Source organism: Balaenoptera ricei, chromosome 10 (assembly GCF_028023285.1).
Source record: "Balaenoptera ricei isolate mBalRic1 chromosome 10, mBalRic1.hap2, whole genome shotgun sequence".
NCBI classification, from domain to species: domain Eukaryota; kingdom Metazoa; phylum Chordata; class Mammalia; order Artiodactyla; family Balaenopteridae; genus Balaenoptera; species Balaenoptera ricei.
The window spans coordinates 17,338,856-17,362,647 of record NC_082648.1 but is presented as its reverse complement, the minus strand read 5'-3'; the positions used below and the strand labels follow the sequence as shown (position 1 = coordinate 17,362,647).

Sequence of the window (23,792 nt, the reverse complement as noted above, 5' to 3'; positions counted from 1 at the left end):
ATGTCTATAGTTTTGCTAATGTGTCACAGTAAATAAACCAAACTAAAGTGAAAGTTGACTTTCAGTTTATAGGTAATGTGTCCCCACCACCACCACCATTATCTCCCTCCCCAGCTCCCATACCACCAACATGTCACAATAAAGGACTCATGTTTACAGGCTGTTTCTATGTTACATTAGTGGGTATGCCAAACACTACATAATACCATTTGAGCTTCTGTGATGTCTATAGAAATTTTTGCTTCCTTTATTTAGTATCTTTTCTGAGTTCTCAGAAGATATACTTAGAAAATAAATAGTGATGTATAATCTTTAAAAAATCAAGTTGGATATCAATATTCTTTCACATCTACTACCACTAACTTCTGAAAAAGACAACAGGTCCAGAGAGGTTTACAAATACATTTTATCAAATTTTCAAGTACTAGATTTTCTCTCTTTCTCTCTTCCTCTTTTTCTCTCTCTTTCTCTCCCCACACCCACACACAGTACTTCAGGTAACAGAAAAGAAAGCTACCCAACTCATGCTATAAGACCAATATACCCTTGCAATTCAAACTAGACAAGGACAATGAAAGAAGAGACCAAATGCAGTTTATTCTAGGAGTGCAAGGGTACCAGCAAATAAGAAACAAATCTGTTCATTAAAGCTCTATATTAAATAATGGAAGAGGAAAAATTCCATGGTTATCTTGAGAGATGTAAAACATTAATATAATTAATCATTTATAATAAAAAATCTGAGCAAATTAACTTTTAAACTGTATCTATCAAAACTGCACAGCACAGATATTGTTTAATGGTGAAATTTTAAAAGTATTTTCATTAAGTTAAGATACAAGAGAAGGATGCCCCCTGTCACTACTTCTATTGGACATAGTGCTGAGCCCAATGCAATAAGGCAAGAACAAGAAATAACAAATCTAATAATTGGAAAGAATGATATACAGTTGTCTTCTGTTTCAGACAATATGATTATTCAGGAAACTCTACAGCATCTATAGACAATCCATTAAAATTAACATAAATTCAGCAAGACTGCTGTATATGTATAACATTAGATGTTAATACTCTTCCAGTATTCCAGGAATTACTAAATAAGAAATGTAACAAAAATTCTTTTCACAATAGCAACAAATACTTTAAATATCTAGGAATAAGTCTAACAAAAGATAAGTAGTATATATATAGATTATAAATATAATACTGAAAGCTATATAAAAGAGGCCTAACTAAATTGAGATATATACCATGTTCTTGGATGGAAAGACTCACTAACAAAATTTCAGTTATCTGATTTGATATATAAATTCTATGCAATTTCAGTCAAACCAAAATTGGATGTTTCAGGAAACTATTCTAAGTAGAGCCAAGAAAAAATTTGATGGAAAAGTTGGAAATTTTCCTACCTAGTAACAGAGCTAATTATAAAACTATAATCAAGAAGACAGTCTTGTATTGAGTCAGGGATCAACAGACTTATGGAAAGATTTACACCTAAGTGGTAAGTTAATATATGATAAACAGGGTATTACAAATAACTGGGTTAAGTATATATTGAATTAGTGCTGACTGGACAATTCATTATAATAATATAAAGAGATTGCTACCTGACCTTGTATTTTAAAAAATTGTATTTTAAGGATATGCCTTTTCTGGTCCAGCATGTAAGAAGCTAGAAGTATCCACTTCATCCTAACACCAAGTAAGAAGTTGAAAAATCAACAACTCTTCTTAGATCTGTCAGAAAGATGGGGTCATAGGGCAGACTGCTGTCCCCAAAATTGGAGAGACCAATAGGCAAATGCAGAGAATTGTGGCCAGCTGGAATAGAAATCCACAGCAATAAATCTCCTTGGGAACAAGTGTTATGGTAAGAAAAACCTGAACTATAAGTGACAGGAGGCTCAGCATCAGCAATTCTGAGAGATAAAAACTCCAGAGGGACCCAGTGATTGAGGGCACACACTCTCTTGTGAGTTTTACTTCAGGAGCTCAATTAGGTTCTCACAGTGAATATTGGAGAATAAAACTTGTGCTTGCAGCATGGGGAGGGGAAAGGGAACCATTTTGAAATACACCAGAGCCCTCTGTTTTTCTTAAGAAAGTCTGCTTTAAGGGGAAACTAGTAACCAGAGTCTAAACTGCTGGGGCATTATCAGAGCCCAACTGACCTGGGGGAAGGGAAATACCCAACTTCAGCTGTTCTAGCTATCCTGTCCCATCAATGAGGGATAGGGGGACTGAGAAGCACGTCTGAAGTTCACAGTCCAGAGGCATAGGCTCACTAAGAGCCTGAGACCCATAGGACTATAGAATACTTCCTCTCCCTCACACAATACCATCATATTACTAAAGGCCTATTTATAGCAGTTCCTTTTACCCAGTACATCATTTCTGGCTATGAAGGAAAAAATTATAAGACATACTGAAAGTAAAAAGAAAAAGTTTTTGAAGAGACAGCAAGAATCAGAACCAGACATGGCAGAGATTTTGGAGTTGTCTGACTAGAAATTTAAGACAACTATGATTAAGATGCCAAGAGCTCTAATGGAAAAACTAAAGAGCATGCAAGAACAAATGGGTAATGTAAATCAGAGAGATGGAAATTCTGAGAAAGATCCCCCCCCAAAAAATGCTAGAGAACAAAAACATGGTAACAGAAATAAAGAATGCCTTTGATAGGCTTGTAGGTAGACTGGACACAGTTGAGGAAAGAATCTCTGAGCTTGAGGATATATCAATAGAAAACACCAAAACTTAAAGGCAAAGAGAAAATAAGACTGGAAAAAAAAAAAAAAAAAAAAGAACAGAATATCCAAGGACGTGGAACTATAAAAGGTGTAACATACAGGTAATGGGAATTCCAGAAAGAGAAGCAAGAGTCAAAGGAATAGAAGAAATATTTAAAATAATAACGACTGAGAATTTCTACCAAATTAATAACACACACCAAACCACAGATCCAGGAACCTAAGAGAACAATGAGCAGGATAAATGCCAAAAAAATCTAAACTAGACATATCATTTTCAAACTACAGAAAATCAAATATAAGAGATAATTTCTATAAAAAATCTCACCTTACTTATAGAGGAGGAAAATAAGAATTACATCTTATTTCTCTTCAGAAACCATGCAAACAAGAAAAGAGTGTAGAAAAAATTTTTGAAATGTTGAGAGAAAAAAACCCCACCAACCTAAAGTTCTGTACCCTGTGAAGTTATCCTTCAAAAGCAAGGAAGAAATACTTTCTCAGACAGACAAATATTGAGGAAATGTGTTTCCAGTAGACCTGCCTTTCATGAAATGTTAAAAGAAGCGCTTCAGAGAAAAAAATAATAATAAAACTCAGAAACTCAGATCCACATAAAGAAAGGATGAGCATCAGAGAAGAAATAAGTGATGGTAAATTTAAAACTTATTTTTCTTAATTGATCTAGCAGATAACAGTTTGTTCAAAATAATAATATCAAAAATGTGTTCAATGATGTATTCTTATGTATGCATGTTTGCTTATGTATTAGTGAAATAAAATGAATAATAACAGTGATACAAAGGATGGGAGGAAGGAATTCAAATTGAAAGACACAATCTGCCAACACTCACATAGGGAGATATAGATAATCTGTACCTATATCTGTTAAAGAAATTGAACCAATAATTAATATCCTTCCAAAACAGAAAGTACCAGGTCCATGTAGATTCACTGGTGAATTTTTCCAAACAGTTAATGAAGAAATTATAGTAATTCTCTACAGTCTCTTTCAGAAGATAGAGAGGGAACACTTCCTAATTCTACAAGTGCAACATCACCCTAATACAAAAACCAGAAAAGGCATTACAAGAAAAGAAAACAACAAACTAATATCTCTCCTGAACATAGGTGCAAAAATCCTCAACAACATATTAGCAAATCAAATCCAACAATATGTAGAAATAATTGTACATTAAGACCAAGCGGGATTTATCCCAGGTATGCAGGGCTGGTTCAGCATTAGAAAATCAATTAATGTAATCCATCATATCAACAGGCTAAAGAAGAAAAATCACATGATCATATCAATATATGCAGAAAAAGCATTTGACAAAACTCTACAACCAATCATGATTTAAAAAAAAAAAAAAAAAAGAACCTCCATAAACTTGGAAGAGGGAGGAATGTCCTCAACTTGATAAAAAAAAAAAAACTACCAAAAAATACAGCTAATATCATACTTAATGGTAAGAAATTCAAAGCTTTTCCACTAAGATCAGGCACATGGCAAGGCTATCTCCTCTCACCATTGCTTTTCAATATTGTACAGGGAGTCCTACTTAATGCAATAGGACAAGAAAAGGAAATAAAGGTATACAGACTGGGAAGGAAGAAATAAAACTAGCTTTGTTCCCATAAGACATGATCATCTTTGTAGAAAATCTGAAAGAATTAACAAAAGAACTCCTGGAACTAATACATGATTATAGCAGGGTTGCAAGATACAGGGTTAATACACAGAAGTCAATCACTTTCCTATATGTCAGCAGTGAAAAACAGGAATTTAAAAACATGATACCATTTACATTAGCACCCCCTAAAATGAAATAAGTACAAATTTAACAAAATATGTACAAGATCTGTATGAAGAGAACTGTAAAACTCTGACTAAAGAAATCAAATAGCTCAATAAATGGAGAGATATCCTATGTTCATGGATAGGAAGACTCAGTATTGTCAAGATGTCATTTCTTTCCTACTTGATCTATGCATTCAATACAATCTTAATCAAAATCACAGCAAGTTATTTGTGGATAGTGACAAACTGATTCTAAAGTTTTTGTGGACAAATAAAATACCCAGAATAACCAACAAGATATTGCAGAAAAACAAAGTTGGAAGACTGACACTACCCAATTTCAAGACATACTCTAAAGCCACAGTAATCAAGACAGTGTGACACTGGTGAAAGAATAGATAAATAGATACATGGAAGAGAATAGATAGCCCAGAAACAGACTACATAAATACAGTTAACTGGTCTTTGAGAAAGGAATAAAGGCAATACAATAGAGCAAAGATAGTCTTTTCAATAAATGGTGCTGGAAGAACTTGACATCCACATGCAAAAAAAAAACAAAAAAACAAAAAAACTGAATCTAGACACAGACTTTACAGTCTTCACAAAAACTCAAAAGGGATCACAGACCTAAATGTAAAATGCAAAACTATAAAACTTCCAGAAGATAACATAAGAGAAAACCTAGAAGACCGTGGGTTTGGTGATGACGTTTTAGATGCAACACCAAAAGCCGAATCCATGAAAGAAAAAATTGATAAGCTGGACTTTATTAAAATTAAAAATTTCTGCTCTATGAAAGATGATGTTAAGAGACTTAAAAGACAAACCACATACCAAGAGAAAATATTTGCAAAAACCATATCAGATAAAGGACTGTTATCCAAAATACACAAAGAACTCTTAAAACCCAACAATAAGAATACAAACAACCTGTTTAAAACATGGACCAAATACCTTGATGGACAGATCACCAAAGAAGATACACAGATGGCAAATAAACACACAAAAAGATGTTCAGCATCGTATGTCATCAGGAAACTGCAAATTAAGAAACAATGAAACACCACTACATATCTATTAGAATGGTCAAAATCCAAAACATTAAATGCTGCTGAGGGTGTGGAGAAACAAGAACTCTCATTTATTGTTGAACTCTCATTCCAAATGGTACAGCCACTTTGGAAGACAATTTGGTGGTACCTTACAAAACTAAACATATTCTTCCCATAAGACCCAGCAACTATGCTCCTTGGTATTTACCCAAAAGACTTGAAAATTTATGTCCCCACAAAAATCTGCACACACAGATGTTTATAGTAGCTTTCTTTATAATTGCCAAAACTTGGAAGCAATCAAGAAGTTCTTCACTCGATGAATAGATAAATAAACTAAGGTCCATTCAGAAATAGATTATTATTCAGTGCTAAAAAGAAATGAGTTATCCAGTCATGAAAAGACATGGAAGAACCTTAAATGCTTATTGCCATGTGAAAGAAGCCAATCTGAAAAGGCTACATACTGTATGATTCCAATTATATAACATTCTGAAGCAGGCAAAACTATGGAGACAGTAAAAAGATCAGTGGTTGCCAAGGGGTAGGGGGTAGGGATGGATAAATAGGCAGAGCACAGAGGATTTTTAGGGCATTAAAAGTGCTCTGTATGATACTATAATAGTGGATACATGTCATTATACATTTGTTCAATCCCACAGAGTATACAACACCAAGAGTGAGCCTTAACGTCAACTCTGGACTGTGGATGATAATGAGGTATCACTGTAAGTCATCAACTGTAATGAATGTACCACTCTGGTGGGGGATGTTGATAATGGGGGAGGCCGTGTATGTGTGGGGACAGGGGGGTTATGGGAAATCTTTGTACTTCTGCTCACTTTTGCCGTGAACCCCAAACTGCCTTAAAAAACAAAGTGTATCTGAAAACATCTATGTCAAGTTGACTAAATGCTAAAATGTAAAAAGCAAAAGTTTTAAATATTTAGAAGAAATTACATGGAAAAATATTTGAAACAGAATTAATATCTGCAAATATTAGTAGGTCTTGATAAGAAAACATTTTATTTTCTTGGAAACTCTCTGTCATTTTTGGAGAAGGAGTCCTTGTTACAAGAAAATACTTTACTTGGGAAGAAATTGAGTGTCCAGTAGGCAGATGTTAGATGATAATGCCAATTGATGTCAAAGGATAAATGAAATTGTTCTGCAAAAAAATAGAAGAATTTAAAGCTAGAGACAGAGGGTGGGAATGGGTCCAGAACTTTGGAAGGAAGGAATGTGAAGAGAGGCAAAAGGAGTAAATTAAAATTATGGTCAGGAAACCCGCTTTTCTGGAAAACTAGGGATTGCAAATAACTAGAACAAACCTGTGATGTTTGGGGTAAAGTTTTGCAGTGGAAGTCAGAGGACTTTTATTGCATCTAATCCAATAAACAATTTCTATCCTTAGAATGGTCTGGAAGAATTAATATGAATTTAGACTCAGGGCCCTTTTTTACTTCCTGTGCAACATTAGTACTCTCTATTAAATATAGATCCTCTCAAGTTTTGCATTGGGGTCTGGGAATCTAAGAAAAATTTGGACCAGATTCTTCCCAAGTCTCTTCAGCTACAAAATGTTTTTATACTATAATCTAGAGTGAGCAATAATCAATGAATCACTTCATATGTAATTTTCTATCTGCTCATTTCTTCTTCTTTCTGTAAGTCTGATTTACTCTTTTGATCTGCACCCAGCTTCCTCTTCATACTTGTTTCTTCTCCTGATGCAGTGTTACCCTTACCTTGACTCTCCATGGACTTTCATTCCATTTAGGGTTGTAGGCAGGGCAGTCATCAAGGAATAAATCAACTCTCCAGGCCTCTCTAATTACTTTATACAAGGTAGTGATATGATCAGGTGTTTTAGAAACTTGTTACACAAAGTGCAGCCCATTGATGAATAGCATCAACATGGTATTGGCGCTTGTTAGATATGCAGGATCTTATTTCCCTTCCTACAGAATCAGTCTATGCATTTTAACACAATTGTCCAGTCATTTGCGTGAACATTAATGTTTGACTAACACTGAACCAAGAAATCTTTTTCTGGTAGGGTGATGAAAGATGGATTTGGGAAGCAAAAGCCTGAAGGTAAAAGGTTACCTATTCACTCTTTTAATTCTTTCTCTGATATTTAGGGTAAGAACTGATATATACAGTATGAACTTGTATCATCAGGCCACCCAAGATGGCTCTTCTTTTGCTCTCTGTACATTCCCTGCTCAATCAGTGCCTGCTTCATCTACACCCTACTCACACTACCGACCTTCCTGTATACTTGCCCCTTCAGCTAGTGATTGTTCTAAATTTAGATCAGAACATCTCCACTAGGATAGCTTGTCAAAGCGGCAGTGAGGGGGCGTGCCACCTACTGGTTTCCCTGGTAACCAATGAGCCAACCTGAAGTCAATTCCCCCTATAACTGGTAATCTCCCCCTCCTCCCTGGGAGCGAAGACTGCCGCCATGTCCTGCCTGCCCTCAGCCGTACACGGTGGCGTGTTGCTCCAGGACCTTGCTTCAGACGTGTAAGTTCCTCCTATCCGTTAAACCATTGATGTTTCTGTCGCTAACTCTGAGTTCTTTCTTCGGTGTTGAAGCTGGACAAGCACAGGGCTTGCTGGCCTGCGGGTGCAGCCCAACAGAGCTAAAAAAGTAATTGTTGAAGAGCTGAGATATATTCCTTCACTCTTCTGAAGGTTTAAGTGAAGGTGAACCTGGAGCCATTAGAGATTTTACTATAGCATATATTTGAGTCTCAACAGGCAGAAAGGACCACAGAGACTATTAATTTTGTTTACTTCAAGAAGGAATCAAAGCCCCTTAGTTTATCAACTCAGGAAGCTAAGCGGGATTACACTCTTTAAAGTACTTCCAAAACAGTGACGAAAATCACTTGGTCTTTTCAAGTTCAAAGTGTACAGTCAATGGCTAACCAAAGACCTCGGAGAGTAGAATTTTTATTGCCTGCTTTGCTCTAGTGTTCTTGTTAGTAGAATCCCTTTATCTTCTTTCTAGGCCACTGGGCAGAAAAACCCATTTTATAGTTTAACTTCTTCTTAAATCATTACAGGATATTTTTCTAGAGCTTCTTTGGATTCTTCCAAATTTTGAATCACAGGGCTTCCAGGATGTATAACTCTTTTGTAAGGACATTTCCTACATACTTTTAATTCAAAATACCAGCGGGATCTCATGCTCTCTCCTAGAAAAGTCTCACTCTGATTGAAAACTTGTGTGAGTCATATAATAGTGAACACCTGGGGCAGGCAGTTAATTGCTGTTTGCTGGGCGAGAACAAATTGCCTGTACTGTAGCACAAGGCCATGGCAAATTCTGTCCAAATAAGATTTTACAGATAGAGTCTGATCTTAGCAGACAACAGAATGCAGTGAGGATGTCATTTAGTCATGCCTAGACACCTTGTACTTAAAAGTAAAGTCAGGCATCTGCAATACCTACCAATTTCAAAACTACCATCAATAACTCCCACCAGTGAAGAAGAGATATCAAACCTTCTCTCTATCTGAGTGATGGTACTCTTCAGGTAGCCTTCTGCCAGTGCTTTGGCAAAGTAAACAAAAGACAGGGCACCCAAGAACACCTGAAAAATATGACAGGTCACACTTAGTCTAACTCCAGCCTGACGCATGACTGGAAATTTACTAAACAGAGAGACAAAAACACAAACCACGAACCAGGTAACAAGCCTGTTACCATTGAAGATTTCATTCAAGCAAAGTAATAGGCTTCTTCCCACCTCAAGCTCATGTAGAGTTCTCAAAATTCAAATAGATTTTCATTCATAATGTATGTTGAACTCCTTTTTTTCCCCTTTTCTCCCCCTCTCCCCCAAAGGACATTCAAAGGTGTCTTGGCTTTGAAAAGAAGATTCATTGCATGGGGAAGCAGAGAGAGGAAGGAGCCATTGAAAGGTAAGAAAATAAAACAAAAACCATAAACCAAATACTTAACATCTTATCACAAGTCTAATACTCATTATTGTGTATTTCACAGCAATGGTTAATGTCCTAGCAGGGAACATAACAGACTGAAAAAGTAGAACTACTGTTCTTTGTGTTTAAGTTCATATTCAAGTTAAATTCATACTCAAATTCTTATTCAATGAAAAAAAATTTTTTTTTGATATCTGGCTTGTGTGTTTTGCTAGACCTGGGTCTGTGATGGAGTATCCATAAGGCAGATTATATGAAAAAAAAAAAAAACACATATGTATTTGTTGAGTGAATATTTGATGCAAGGAAAGTATAGGAGCTTGGAGTCACGTTGAGCACCATTTAAAAGGGAACCCTGTCCCTTACTGTGTGGCCAGGAAAGTCAAATTTTTCATTTATAGGATGGGAATAATATGGATGTTTCATAGATTAAATGTTACAACTGTGCATAGCATAACATCTGGTACATGGTAAATAATAAATATCATTACCTCTCTCCTTTCTGTTTCGGAGGGGCATTCAAGTGAGCCAGGAAAGTAATATTTAGTAATTTAACCTACATAGTCAGGCAAAGATTGCTTTCACTGCCCAGCAAAGTGTGGTTTTCATAAATTGCATCTAAGATCACTTTTTAAAGTGGAAAAAATTTCTCCCTTCTAGCTATAGTGTGTAGAAAATAACTGGATCAAGAACTGAGAGCATGGACTCCAGCAAATTCTCTGACCTCTTTAGTTAAGCACTTATGGTTGTTTATCATTTAATTGTTTGTTACCTTTAGTTCACCACAGCAGGGTTGTTTCTCCTCTGAGGAGGGATATTCTGTTTTAAAGGAAGGCCTCCCAACAGGTTGCATTGAATTTTTGCTGAATAACTGGATATTTTCTTTGGATGAAGTGTCCATTATGAAAACATTCCTTGACTCTGATCTGTCAAAGTTGATTTTTAAAGTAAAAAAAAAAAAAAAAAAATTAATTCAAACCCATGCAGTTGATTAGATAATGTTTTTATTTCACAATAGATCACAATTCTGTAGACATAACTTGATGTGAAGTTCCCTCATTTTACCACAGTAAGTTGGCAAAGTTTTTCAATTAAAATCGACCAGGATATCTGATTAAGCAATCCTGCTCTTGGGACTCTGTAGCCAGCATTCTTTCTCAATCCCTCCAGTTTAAGCCTCATTATAGCAAAGAATAAATTTAAATGTTGCCTTTGGAATAAATAACGAGGAAGAATTTTGCTAACTTTGTGGTCTTGCCAGCTTAAACTAGAAGCAAGCAGGAAAGGAAGAAGAGGAATTCAGCCATTTGAATATTGATTCATTAGAATTAAGTCTTTAAAGCCTTTAAATCTATTATCTTAGCAGAATGAATAGAAAAGATTGATGCCCCTGGTAGATGCCTATATCACACTGTGATTCTTATACGTTTGTAGCATCCAAAGTAAGGCTTAAAATAAGGCAAAAAAAAAAAAAAAAAAAGACCAATCTGTGTATCATTTTAGCTTGACAAGTAGGGAAGCAGCATGATTTATGCCTCAGGCTTAGATTTCATTCAGCCAAAAGTAGTCTTTGGCCTGCCTTAAAGTAAGAAAGATGCCTTCCTTCCTATGTTTAATTTCCCACCTTCCCTTGTCCTTACCAAGCCCTGGACAAGTTCACATAATCTGAACCTATTTTCTTTTTGTTCATATCAATATTTACATATCCTATGCACCCATTTCTTTAGGATTCCATATAGCTCAGTGCCTTCCTGATAAAGTAATCTAAGTGAAGGGATTTAAAAGTAAAATAACTTCTGGATCACCCTAATGTTTACCAGATGATGCATTTGTACATTTATAGAGATCTTCTGTATTCCCATCACACTAACTGAAAGAATAACATCAGGGTAAAACTTAATGTACTGTGGTAGAAGTTTAGAGTTATTCTGTCTGTGTGTTTATTATCTTGACTTTATATAATGCATGTTCTGTGTTTACTCAACCTCGTCTTTCATAGTTTGAATTCATAGATAATGTCTCAAACTGAAAAATCAAGAAATAGCAGTATACACAATTTATTTTGAAATATGGAGCTAAATATCAGAAGAAAGACCTGAAAGATTTAAAAGTGGAGGGAATGAGAAATGGGTTGAGAAGCATAGGGCAAGGACCTATTTTGGTTTTTTGTTTTTAAACTTGTTATTAGACTTTTAGATTATTCAATTTCATAAACATGCATAAATTTACTTTTTAAAAATGGACAAAGGAAAGTGAGGAAAACAGAAAAAATTTTAAAGCCAAAAAGCTAAACAAAGAGCAAAGAATTCTAAACAAGAGCAAAAGACAAAGATACAGGAATACAGTATTAGTAAGATCTAAACACAGATGTTTAGGAGAATACAAAATAAAAATTATGCAAAATATATAGAAATAACTATAAAGTCTTGACAAAATGGATAACTTTCTAGCAAATATAAATTACCTGTATTGATACAAACCAGGAGAGAAACATAGCTAGGGAAGACATTAACAAAAATACTCTAAAACTATTCCCTAAATAAAAATAGTAAGGATAGATGATGTAACTGGAGTGCTTTATCAAGGAATACCCTTCAAGGAAAAATAGCAGATAATGGAAACAGATGCTAATAGTCTCCATTCATTTGACCAAGCCAGAATTATCTTGATAACAAAATCTCATTAAGACAACACAAAAAGGAAAACTGCAGAGCCAACCTAAAGATGCTAAAATCCTAAATAAAATACTAGCAAATACAAATTAATTAAAATTCTATAATTAAGATTTTTTAAAAATATAACAATTGATTAATTAGGAAGTCTGTTCACCTAAATCATCACATTAAAAATTCAAAATGTTGGGGCTTCCCTGGTGGTGCAGTGGTTGGGAATCCGCCTGCCAATGCAGGGGACGTGGGTTCAGGCCCTGGTCCGGGAGGATCCCACATGCCACAGAGCGGCTGGGCCCATATGCCGCAGCTCCTGAGCGTGCGCTCTGGAGCCCGTGCTCTGCAATGGGAGAGGCCACTGCGGTGAGAGACCCGTGCACTGTGGCAAGGAGTGGCCCCCGCTTGCTGCAACTGGAGAGAGCCGGTGCACAGCAGTGAGGACCCAATGCAGCCAAAAATAAATAAATAAAATAAATAAATTCAAAAAAAATTCAAAATGTTACATATGTATATCAAAACATCACATTGTATACCTTAAATATATACAATTTTTATTGTCAGTCACATTTCAATAAAGCTAGAAGAAATTCAAAATGAAAAATAATAAAATTTCAGTAGATGCAATACATCAGGTGATAAAAGTCAACAGCCATTCATGACTCAAAAAAAAAAAAAACTAAGAAATTCAGTATATAGATATTGATACCAACAGCCAACTTCCTATATCCACTGAATCACTAAAACTAGGTTTTCAGAAAAATATTTTGCCAGAACAGTGAAAGGGTATTTGGGAAGCAATGGATTGAATAGGTCTCTTTACTACAAAAATACTGAGTACCTTTAATTAAAATCCTGTAGAGACTCATTGCTTATAAAAAATTAAAAAAAAATCAAAACAACAAAAAGACCTAAATGTCCAACAAATTATGGTATACTCACACAATGAAATCTTTGAAACCATTAGAAATTAGTGTAAAGAAGTAAATATAGTCATATAGAACTATTTTTATTACAGAGTTGATTTTAAAAATACAAGACTTCAAAGCAATATATATATAACACTCTATTTTATAATAGAAACACACATACATTCACAGGTGTGTATACATAGAAGCAAAGCTTCAGAAAGTTTATAAAGAATAGGTTAACACATTATTTCTGGCTGGTGACACTGCAGACGATTTTTTTTTAATGTTTTGTGTATCCATATTTTCTAATTTTTCTATAATGAATGTACATTTCTTATACGAAAAAATATTTTAAATATAAAAGATATAGAAATATCACAAAGCAAGAAATACATACCAGAAAGATTTTTAAAATACAAAATAAATAACATCAAATTTATAGTGTAAAATGCAATTCTCTTCCACAAATTAAACTATGTAATACAAGCTGGCCTACTGTTTTAGGAAATCAGATATATTATTTCTGTTCAGTCATAATATTAAACCCAGTGAACAGAAAATGCAAATAAATTGTTTAATAATAAAATACACTATCGGGGAGGGGACCTTCAAGATGGCAGAGGAGTAAGACGTGGAGATCACCTTCCTCCCTACAAATACATCAAAAGTACATCTACATGTGGAACAACTCCTACAGAACACCTACTGAATGCTTGCAGAAGACCTCAGACTTCCCAAAAGGCAAGAAACTCCCCACATACCTGGGTAGGACAAGGAGAAAAAAGAAAAAACAGAGACAAAAGAATAGGGACGGGACCTGCACCAGTGGTAGGGAGCTGTGAAGGAGGAAAAGCTTCCACACACTAGGAAGGCCCTTTACTGGTGGAGATGGGGTGGGGGAGGGGGGAAGCTTTGGAGCCACCAAGGAGAATGCAGCAACGGGTGCAGAGGGCAAAGCGGAGAGATTCCCACATGGAGGATCAGTGCCAACCAGCGCTCACCAGCCCGAGAGGCTTGTCTGCTCACCCACGAAGGCTGGTGGGGGCTGGGAGCTGAGGCTCGGGCTTCGGAGGTCAGACACCAGGGAGAGGACTGGGGTTGGCTGCGTGAACACAGCCTGAAGGGGGCTAGTGTGCCACAGCTAGCCAGGAGGGAGTCTGGGAAAATGTCTGGACCTGCCAAAGAGGCAAGAGACCATTGTTTCGGGGTGCGTGAGGAGAGGGGATTCAGAGCACAGCCTAAACGAGCTCCAGAGATGGGCACGAGCCGCAGCTATCAGCACGGACCACAGAGACGGGCATGAGAGGCTAAGGCTGCTGCTGCAGCCACCAAGAAGCCTGTGTGCAAGCACAGGTCACTCTCCACACCGCCCCTCCCGGGAGCCTGTGCAGCCCACCACTGCCAGGGTCCCGTGATCCAGGGACAACTTCCCCAGGAGAACACATGGCACGCCTTATGCTGTTGCAATGTCACGCCGGCCTCTGCCGCCGCAGACTCATCCCGTATTCAGTACCCCTCCCCACTCTCCCCACCCCGGCCTGAGTGAGCCAGAGCCCCCTAAGCAGCTGCTCCTTTAACCCCGTCCTGTCTGGGTGGAGAACACACGCCCTCAGGTGACTTACATGCGGAGGCGGGGCCAAATCCAAAGCTGAACCCCAGGAGCTGTGCAAACAAAGAAGAGAAAGGGAAATCTCTCCCAGCAGCCTCAGAAGCAGCGGATTAAAGCTCCACAAACAACTTGATGTACCCTGCATCTGTGGAATATCTGAATAGACAACAAATCATCCCAAAATTGACGGTGGACTTTGGGAGCAACTGTAGACTTGGGATTTGCTTTCTGCATCTAATTTGTTTCTGGTTTTATGTTTATCTTAGTTTAGTATTTAGAGCTTATTATCATTGGTAGATTTGTTTGTTGATTTGGTTGCTCTATTCCTCTTTTTAATTACTTTTTTACTTTTTTATTCTAATAACTTTATATATTTTATTATTTTTTTCTTTCTTTCTTTTTCTTTTTTCTCCCTTTTCTTCTGAGCCATGTGGCTGACAGGGTCTTGGTGCTCTGGCCAGGTGTCAGGCCTGAGCCTCTGAGGTGGGAGAGCTGAGTTCAGGACATTGGTCCACCAGAGACCTCCTGGCCCCATGTAATATCAATCAGCAAGATCTCTCCTAGAGATCTCCATCTCAATGCTAAGACCCAGCTCCACTCAACAACCAGCAAACTCCAGTGCTGAACACCCCATGCCAAAAACTAGCAAGACAGGAACACAACCCCACCCATTAGCAGAGAGGCTGCCTAAAATCATAATAAGTTCACAGACACCCCAAAACACACCACCGGACGTGGTCCTGCCCACTAGAAAGACTAGATCCAGCCTCATCCACCAGAACACAGGCACCAGTTCCCTCCACCAAGAAGCCGACACAACCCACTGAACCAACCTTAGCCACTGGGGGCAGACACCAAAAACAATGGGAAATATGAACCTGCAGCCTGCGAAAAGGAGACCCCAAACACAGTAAGTTAAGCAAAATGAGAAGACAGAGAAACACACAGCAGATGAAGGAGCAAGGTAGAAACCCACCAGACCAAACAAATGAAGAGGAAATAGGCAGTCTACCTGAAAAAGAATTCAGAGTAATGATAGTAAAGATATCCAAAATCTTGGAAATAGAATGGAGAAAATACAAGAAACATTTAACAAGGACCTAGAAGAACTAAAGAGCAAGCAATGATGAACAACATAATAAATGAAATTAAAACTTCTCTAGAAGGAATCAATAGTAGAATAACTGAGGCAGAAGAACAGGTAAGTGACCTGGAAGATAAAATAGTGGAAGTAACTACTGCAGAGCAGAATAAAGAAAAAAGAATGAAAAGAATTGAGGACATTCTCAGCCTTCTCAAACTCTTCCAAAATATAGCAGAGGGAGGAACACTCCCAAACTCATTCTAAGAGGCTACCATCACCCTGAGACCAAAAGCAGACAAAGATGTCACAAAGAAAGAAAACTATAGGCCAATATCACTGATGAACATAGATGCAAAAATCCTCAACAAAATACTAGCAAATAGAATCCAACAGCACATTAAAAGGATCATACACCATGATCAAGTGGGGTTTATCCCAGGAATGCAAGGACTCTTCAATATATGCAAATCAATCAATGTGATACACCATATTAACAAATTGAAGGATAAAAACCATATGATAATCTCAATAGATGCAGAAAAAGCTTTTGACAAAATTCAACATCCATTTATGATAAAAACCCTCCAGAAAGTAGGCATAGAGGGAACTTTCCTCAACATAATAAAGGCCATATATGACAAACCCACAGCCAACATCATTCTCAGTGGTGAAAAACTGAAACCATTTCCACTAAGTTCAGGAATAAGACAAGGTTGCTCACTCTCACCACTATTATTCAACATAGTTTTGGAAGTTTTAGCCACAGCAATCAAAGAAGAAAAAGAAATAAAAGGAGTCCACACTGGAAAAGAAGAAGTAAAGCTGTCACTGTTTGCAGATGACATGATGCTATACATAGAGAATCCTAAGGATGCTACCAGAAAACTACTAGGACTAATCAATGAATTTGGTAAAGTAGCAGGATACAAAATTAATGCACAGAAATCTCTTGCATTCCTGTATACTAATGATGAACAATCTGAAAGAGAAATTAAGGAAACACTCCCATTTACCATTGCAACAAAAAGAATAAAATACCTAGGGATAAACCCACCTAAGGAGAGAAAATACCTGTATGCAGAAAACTATAAGACACTGATGAAAGAAATTAAAGATGATACAAACAAATGGAGAGATATACCATTTTCGTGGAGTGGAAGAATCAACATTGTGAAAATGACTGTACTACCCAAAGCAATCTACAGATTCAATGCAATCCCTATCAAACTACCAATGGCATTTTTCACAGAACTAGAACAAAACATTTCACAATTTTTATGGAAACACAAAAGACCCCGAATAGCCAAAGCAATCTTGAGGAAGAAAAACGGAGCTGGTGGAATCAGGCTCCCTGACTTCAGACTATACTACAAAGTTACTGTAATCAAGAGAGTATGGTACTGGCACAGAAACAGAAATATAAATCAATGGAACAGGATAGAAAGCCCAGAGATAAACCATGCACATACGGCCATCTTATCTTTGATAAAGGAGGCAAGAACATACAATGGAGAAAAGACAGCCTCTTCAATAAGTGGTGCTATGAAAAATGGGCAACTACATGTAAAAGAATGAAATTAGAACACTCCCTAACACCATACACAAAAACTCAAAATGGATTAAACACCTAAATGTAAGGCCAGACACTATAAAACTCTTAGAGGAAAACGTAGGCAGAACACTCTATGACATAAATCACAGCAAGATCCTTTTTGACCCACCTCCTTGAAAAATGGAAATAAAAACAAAAATAAGCAAATGGGACCTAATGAAACTTAAAAGCTTCCGCAGAGCAAAGGAAACCATAAACAAGATGAAAAGACCACCCTCAGAATGGGAGAAAATATTTACAAATGAAGCAACTGACAAAGGATTAATCTCCAAAATATACAAGCAGCTCCTGCAGCTCAATCTCAAAAAAACAAAAAACCCAATCCAAAGCTGAGCAGAAGACCTAAACAGACATTTCTCCAAAGAAGATATACGGATTGCCAACAAACACATGAAAGGTTGCTCAACATCACTAATCATTAGAGAAATGCAAATCAAAACTACAATGAGGTATCACCTCACACCAGTCAGAATGGCCATCATCAAAAAATCTACAAACCATAAATGTTGGAGAGGGTGTGGAGAAAAGAGAACCCTCTTGCACTGTTGGTGGGAATGTAAATTGATACAGCCACTATGGAGAACAGTATGGAGGATCCTTAAAAAACTAAAAATAGAACTACCATATGACCCAGTAATCCCACTACTGGGCATATACCCTGAGAAAACCGTAATTCCAAAAGAGTCATGTACCACAGTGTTCACTGCAGCTCTATTTACAGTAGCCAGGACATGGAAGCAGCCTAAGTGTCCATCAACAGATAAATGGATAAAGAAGATGTGGCACATATATACATTGGAATATTACTCAGCCATAAAAAGAAATGAAATTGAGTCATTTGTAGCAAGGAGGATGGACCTGGAGACTGTCATACAGAGTGAAGTAAGTCAGAAAAAGAAAAACAAATACCGTATGCTAACTCATATATATGGAATCTAAAAAAAAAAAAAAAAATTGTTCTGAAGAACCTAGGGGCAGGGCAGGAACAAATTCGCAGATGTAGAGAATGGACTTGAGGACAGGAGGAGGGGGTTAGGTAAGCTGGGACGAAGTGAGAGAGTGGCATGGACATATATACACTACCAAATGTAAAATAGATAGCTAGTGGGAAGTAGCCACATAGTACAGGGAGATCAGCTCAGGGCTTTGTGACCACCTAGAGGGGTGGGATAGGGAGGGTGGGAGGGAGATGCAAGAGGAAGTGGATATGGAGAGATATATATATATACATATAGCTGATTCACTTTGTTATACAGCAGAAACTAACACACCATTGTAAAGCAATTATACTCCAATAAAGATGTTTTTAAAAATTAAGTAAAATAAATAGGTTTTTAAAAAAAAAATCTCTCTTTGGCTGCAGTAGGAAGAATGGATTAAGATAATCCAGAGTACCTTAAGGACCCTCTCTGAATTGAAAAAGAAAATAAAAATATGTGTATATTGATGAGTGTTCTTTAATAAATGCAACACTATTAAAAAAATACAGTATCAGTTATACTAAAAATATCTTTAAAAATTCAAAGGGTCATATCTAGAATACTAATGCTAAAGAGGGAAAAAAATGTTGAAAATAATATTAAAAGCTTGGGACATCAAAACACAATGTCTTCTTATATTTACAGGTATTGTCACAAAAATCACTCTAACTCGAATCCAGAAGTGATAATAAAAACAAGAGAACACCTAGCTGATGTTGTGTTAGGGCAAAATAACATCCAGATTAAAATACTGACACTACATTGTTTTACTGAAAATACAGTTTCATCTTGATGGCTAATTTGCATATCCTCTCAAGTATAGTATGTTTCAAGGAGGCTAGGCTACGTTTTTGAGCACTGAGCTATTCATCCATCTGTGAAAAGAAGGGGAAAGGCGACGCTCAGTGACGTGAATGGAGAGAGCCTCCGGGCTTGCGGACGCTCTCTCTCTCCCCCCCCCCACCCCATTAACAATTGCAGAAGTAGAGTGAACGCAGTTATTTAGCAGGATTTGCATTTGTCAAATCCTTACTTGTTCTCCCAGCACTTGAACAGATTTCCACAAAGTTTTCCTCCAACACCCTGCGTTGGAGTTTTACTTACTCTGGAGGCCAGAGAAAAATCAGCCAGTTTCTCTTCACTTCAGTTCCAAAAAATGGAATTCTCTGTTCACAGGGGTTTGGAAGGCAGTCCTCCAGTCTTTAAAGAGTACAGGTGCACTAGGAAGGTTGTCGTTGGATCGTGCAAATAGCATGACCTCCATGCCCTGATCCTGTAACAGACTCCATCCAGCACTCAGCCTCCACGGACCCCAAAGACAAAGTCAGAAAGGCAGCGACTCCCATCACTGTCTTGTCTTGGTCATCTCACATGAGGAAAACCTCTGCACTAGCTTGTCTTGTGGATCCCAGGATCTCTCCCTTCAGGAGGGAAAATAACCTCATGGTCCTTTCTAAGGAGTATGTGTTGGTAGGAAGCTGATTGCCTCACTGCAAGTAATTGTGTCAGATGCAGATTTAGTAAGTACTGTTTATGTACCAGGTGATTTATATACTTTGTGCTAATCCTTAAAACAACTCAACAAGGTTGGCATTATAATTCTCATTTTATAGACAATCATATGACTCAGAGCAGTTAAGTGACTTGTCCAAAACAACCCATCAAACAAGCATCAGAATCACAATTTGAACCCAGATCTGAGTTTATCTGACTTCTTTAACCAGTATCCTCTCCCATTTCCACCATCCTTACAAGGGCCCCTACAAGTTTCATGAGAAGTGTTATGGATAAGACACGTGCAGTGCAGAACATAAGGGTTCTTTGACTTCTCTCCTGTGAGACTCTGATGTGATCATCACAAAATACGAAAGCAGAGAACCAGATCTTACCTGGAGGTGGAGATCACGCAGCCAGTTCCTCTCAGTGTGCCCAGCAAGAGGCTGGACCACACTCCACAGACTGAAAGAGGAAGCAGGTGGATCCTACAGCAGCTTTGAGCAGTTTTGTCAGGTGGGGAGAGCCTGGTTGGACACAGAGCAGATCAGCGGAAAGAAAAGATGTAGGGCATGGTCTCACCCGTGGCCAATCTCTTCTGTTTTCTCTTTCCTCCTGGCCTCTTTTCTCTGGCAGTCTGCAGGGAACAGGCCACGCTGGCAAAGCCACTGACGTGCATCTCAGCTCCCAGGGCACAGAAAGAGCTGATGCCTTTGAGCCATTTCTTTGCAATTTGCTGCAAGTTTAAGGCCGCACGTGATAAAGCTTTCTTTATGGGAGAGAGTGAAGAAAGAAAAGACCACTTGTGATCTTACTTGCTGATTCCCAGAAAACACAACTCTGCAGGGGGCAGAGGGTAAGGGAACAGAAGCAGGAGGAGGGACGGAAGTTTGTAACAAAGATCTCTCCTTCTCCTTCCAAGAAGTTTTTAAGCCAGCCGCTCCTTGAGGACATCACTGGAATTCTTTAAAAAAAAAAAAAAAAAAAAAAAAAAGCTCATGGACTAAAATCTCTGTATGGTTTCTTTTCCCGTTGGGATTCTTTCTAGAATCTGCCGGGACCACAGATCTGGTGAGGACCAAGGCTCTGCAGAGTTCTTTCCAGAAATGGTTAATTCTCAAAGAGACATGATCAGTTGCTCACACCCACAATTTCTGTGAATCTTAAAAGTAGAAAAAGAAAGAAAAACATTGAAATTTTGGCATTCAGTTGTTCATTCTACATAAATTCTAAGAAAAGAGAACTCCTTGCACTAAGACATTCTACAATTCAATTAAATTCTTTTTTCGAGACTACCATTTGAGAGGATTTTGAGCAGTACTAGCTTGCATGTGGTTTATACTAATAAATGAATTTGCTTCCAGAATCATCCAAGGTCCACCATTTTCTTACATGGCTGTGACTATGGCCTGGTCACTTTACAATCTCAACTTCTTCCTTGGTGAGCAGAATTTTTATTAAAAAAAAAAACAAAAACATTCACAAGGTGGTTTAAGAATTATATTATGTACTCAAACATACATTTCAAATAACAAAGTACTAAATGACAAAGTTATCATCATTACACATATAATTTCAATTCACATAATGGTCAGGATCATTAATTAATAGTCAAATATTATTATAAGACATTTTACTATAAAAGAAAAAAGAAAGATATAAGGAAAATAAAGAAATAAGAAATCTTTTAGTGAAGCAACTGTGTATCTGGAGTCTAAAAGACCAAATACTTTATTTTAGCCAACAGCCAACCTTTGCCATCAGAAATAGTGAGCAAACATCATAACAGGTCTAGACTTTTCAATGTGTCTGACAGGTGGCCATTGGTGCATTGAAGGGGAGACACTGTTTACCAGCCAAAAAGCACAAAAGGCCTACTTTTTCTCAACACGAAATGCAATTTTACCCCGAGAGTGTAATTTGGTCTGTTCCTAACTTGCTCAAATTCACTCTCTATCATGATTCCTTTTCTGACCTCTTCAGTCCACGGCTCATGTTTCTATTTTGAATGCACATCATACTTATTTTATACATGATATTCAGAGTTTCTCATAAACAGCCTTGCAGTGGATTATATCCTACTTTCATACTATAGACCAGGGTTCAGCAAACTTCCCGTAAAAGGTCAAATAATAAATAGCTTAGGTTTTGAAGGCCAATATCTGTCACAGTCACTCAACTCTGCCACTGTGGTGTAAAATCAACCGTAAATGAGTTAACCATGAATGAATGAGTTTTCTAGGGTTGTGTAACAAAGTACCACAAACTGGCTGGCTTAAAACAACAGAATTTTATTATCTCAGTTCTGGAGGGGAGAAGTCCAAAATCAAAGTGTGGGCAGAGCCGTGCTCTCTCTGAAACCTGCAGAGAATCCTTCCTTGGCTATTCTGTCTTCTGGCGTTTGCTGCCAATTGTTGGCATTCCTTGGCTTATAGGTTCATCACTTCAGTCTCTGCCTCCATTGCCACATGGTCATCTTCTCCTTGTGTGTCTCTGTCTTCTCCTGTTTTTAAAAGGAAACCAGTCATATTGAATTAGGGTCTACTGTAAGAACCTCATCTTAACTTGATTACAACTGCAAAGTCTTTGGTTCCAAATAAGGGCACATCCATTGATACAGGGGCCTAGGATTTCAGTATATGCTTTTGGGGGGATACAATTCAACCCATAGCACTCATTCTCATTTGCTTCCTTATCTGAGGTAAGGATCACACAATCACCTTATTTATTTATTTATTTTTATTGAAGCATAGTTATTTGGTTTTACGTATAGTTATTTGGTTATATATATAACCAAATAACTATAACTATATGTGTGTGTGTGTATATATATATATCTATATATATATAGATATATAGATATATATATATACATATACACAGACACATACTTTTTGGATTCTTTCCATTATAGTTTATTAAAATATATTGAATATAGTTCCCTGTGCTGTACAGTAAATCCTTATTGTTTATCTATTTTATATACGATAGTGTGTATCTATTAATCCCATATTCCCAGTTTATCCCTCCCCCCTTCCCCCTTTGGTAACCATAAGTTTGTTTCCTATGCCTGTGTGTCTGTTTCATTTTGTAAGTAAGTTTACTTGGACTATTTTTTAGATTCCACATATAAGTGATATCATATAATATTTGTCTTTCTCTGTCTGACTTCACTTAGTATAATCTCTAGGTCCCCCCATGTTGCTGCAAATGACATTATTTTGTTCTTTTTTTTATGGCTGAGTAGTATTCCATTGTACATATGTACTACATCTTTATCCATTCATCTGTTGATGGACATTTAGGTTGTTTCCATGTCTTGGCTATTGTAAATAGTGCTGCTATGAACATAGGGGTGCACGTATCTTCTCTAATTATAGTTTTGTCTGGATATATGCCCAGGAGTGGGATCACTGGATCATATGGTAACTCCATTTTTAGTTTTTTAAGGAACCCGCATACTGTTCTCCACAGTGGCTATACGAATTTACATTCCCACCAAGGATGTAGGAGGGTTCCTTTTTCTCCACACCCTCTCCAGCATTTGTTATTTGTAGACTTTTTGGAGATGACCATTCTGACTGGTATGAGGTGATACCTCATTGTAGTCTTGATTGCATTTCTCTAATAATTAGTGATGTTGAGCATTCTTTCATGTGTCTGTTGTCCATCTGTATGTGTTCTTTGGAGACTGTTTACATCTTCTACACATTTTTTGATTGGGTTGTTTGGTTTTTTTGATATTGAGCTGTATGAGCTCTTTGTACATTTTGGAAATTAATCTCTCGTTGGTCTCATTGTTTGCAAATATTTTCTCCCATTCTATGGGTTGCCTTTTCATTTTGTTTATGGTTTCCTTTGCTGTGC

General features: G+C 37.2%; 1 protein-coding gene across 3 annotated transcripts in view; it reads right to left on the bottom strand.

Moving 5' to 3' along the window:
- Positions 1–10,470, bottom strand: part of SLCO1C1 (solute carrier organic anion transporter family member 1C1) — a 45,469-nt gene extending 34,999 nt beyond the window's left edge. For all 3 annotated transcript variants that reach the window (XM_059935407.1, XM_059935408.1, XM_059935406.1), the window contains exons 1-2: positions 10,342–10,470; positions 9,076–9,217 (exon numbers count right to left, since the gene is read on the bottom strand). In XM_059935407.1, the coding sequence (XP_059791390.1) occupies positions 9,076–9,217; positions 10,342–10,470 (271 nt within the window). The remainder of the gene's footprint in view (positions 1–9,075; positions 9,218–10,341) is intronic.
- Positions 10,471–23,792: the final 13,322 nt, after the last annotated feature.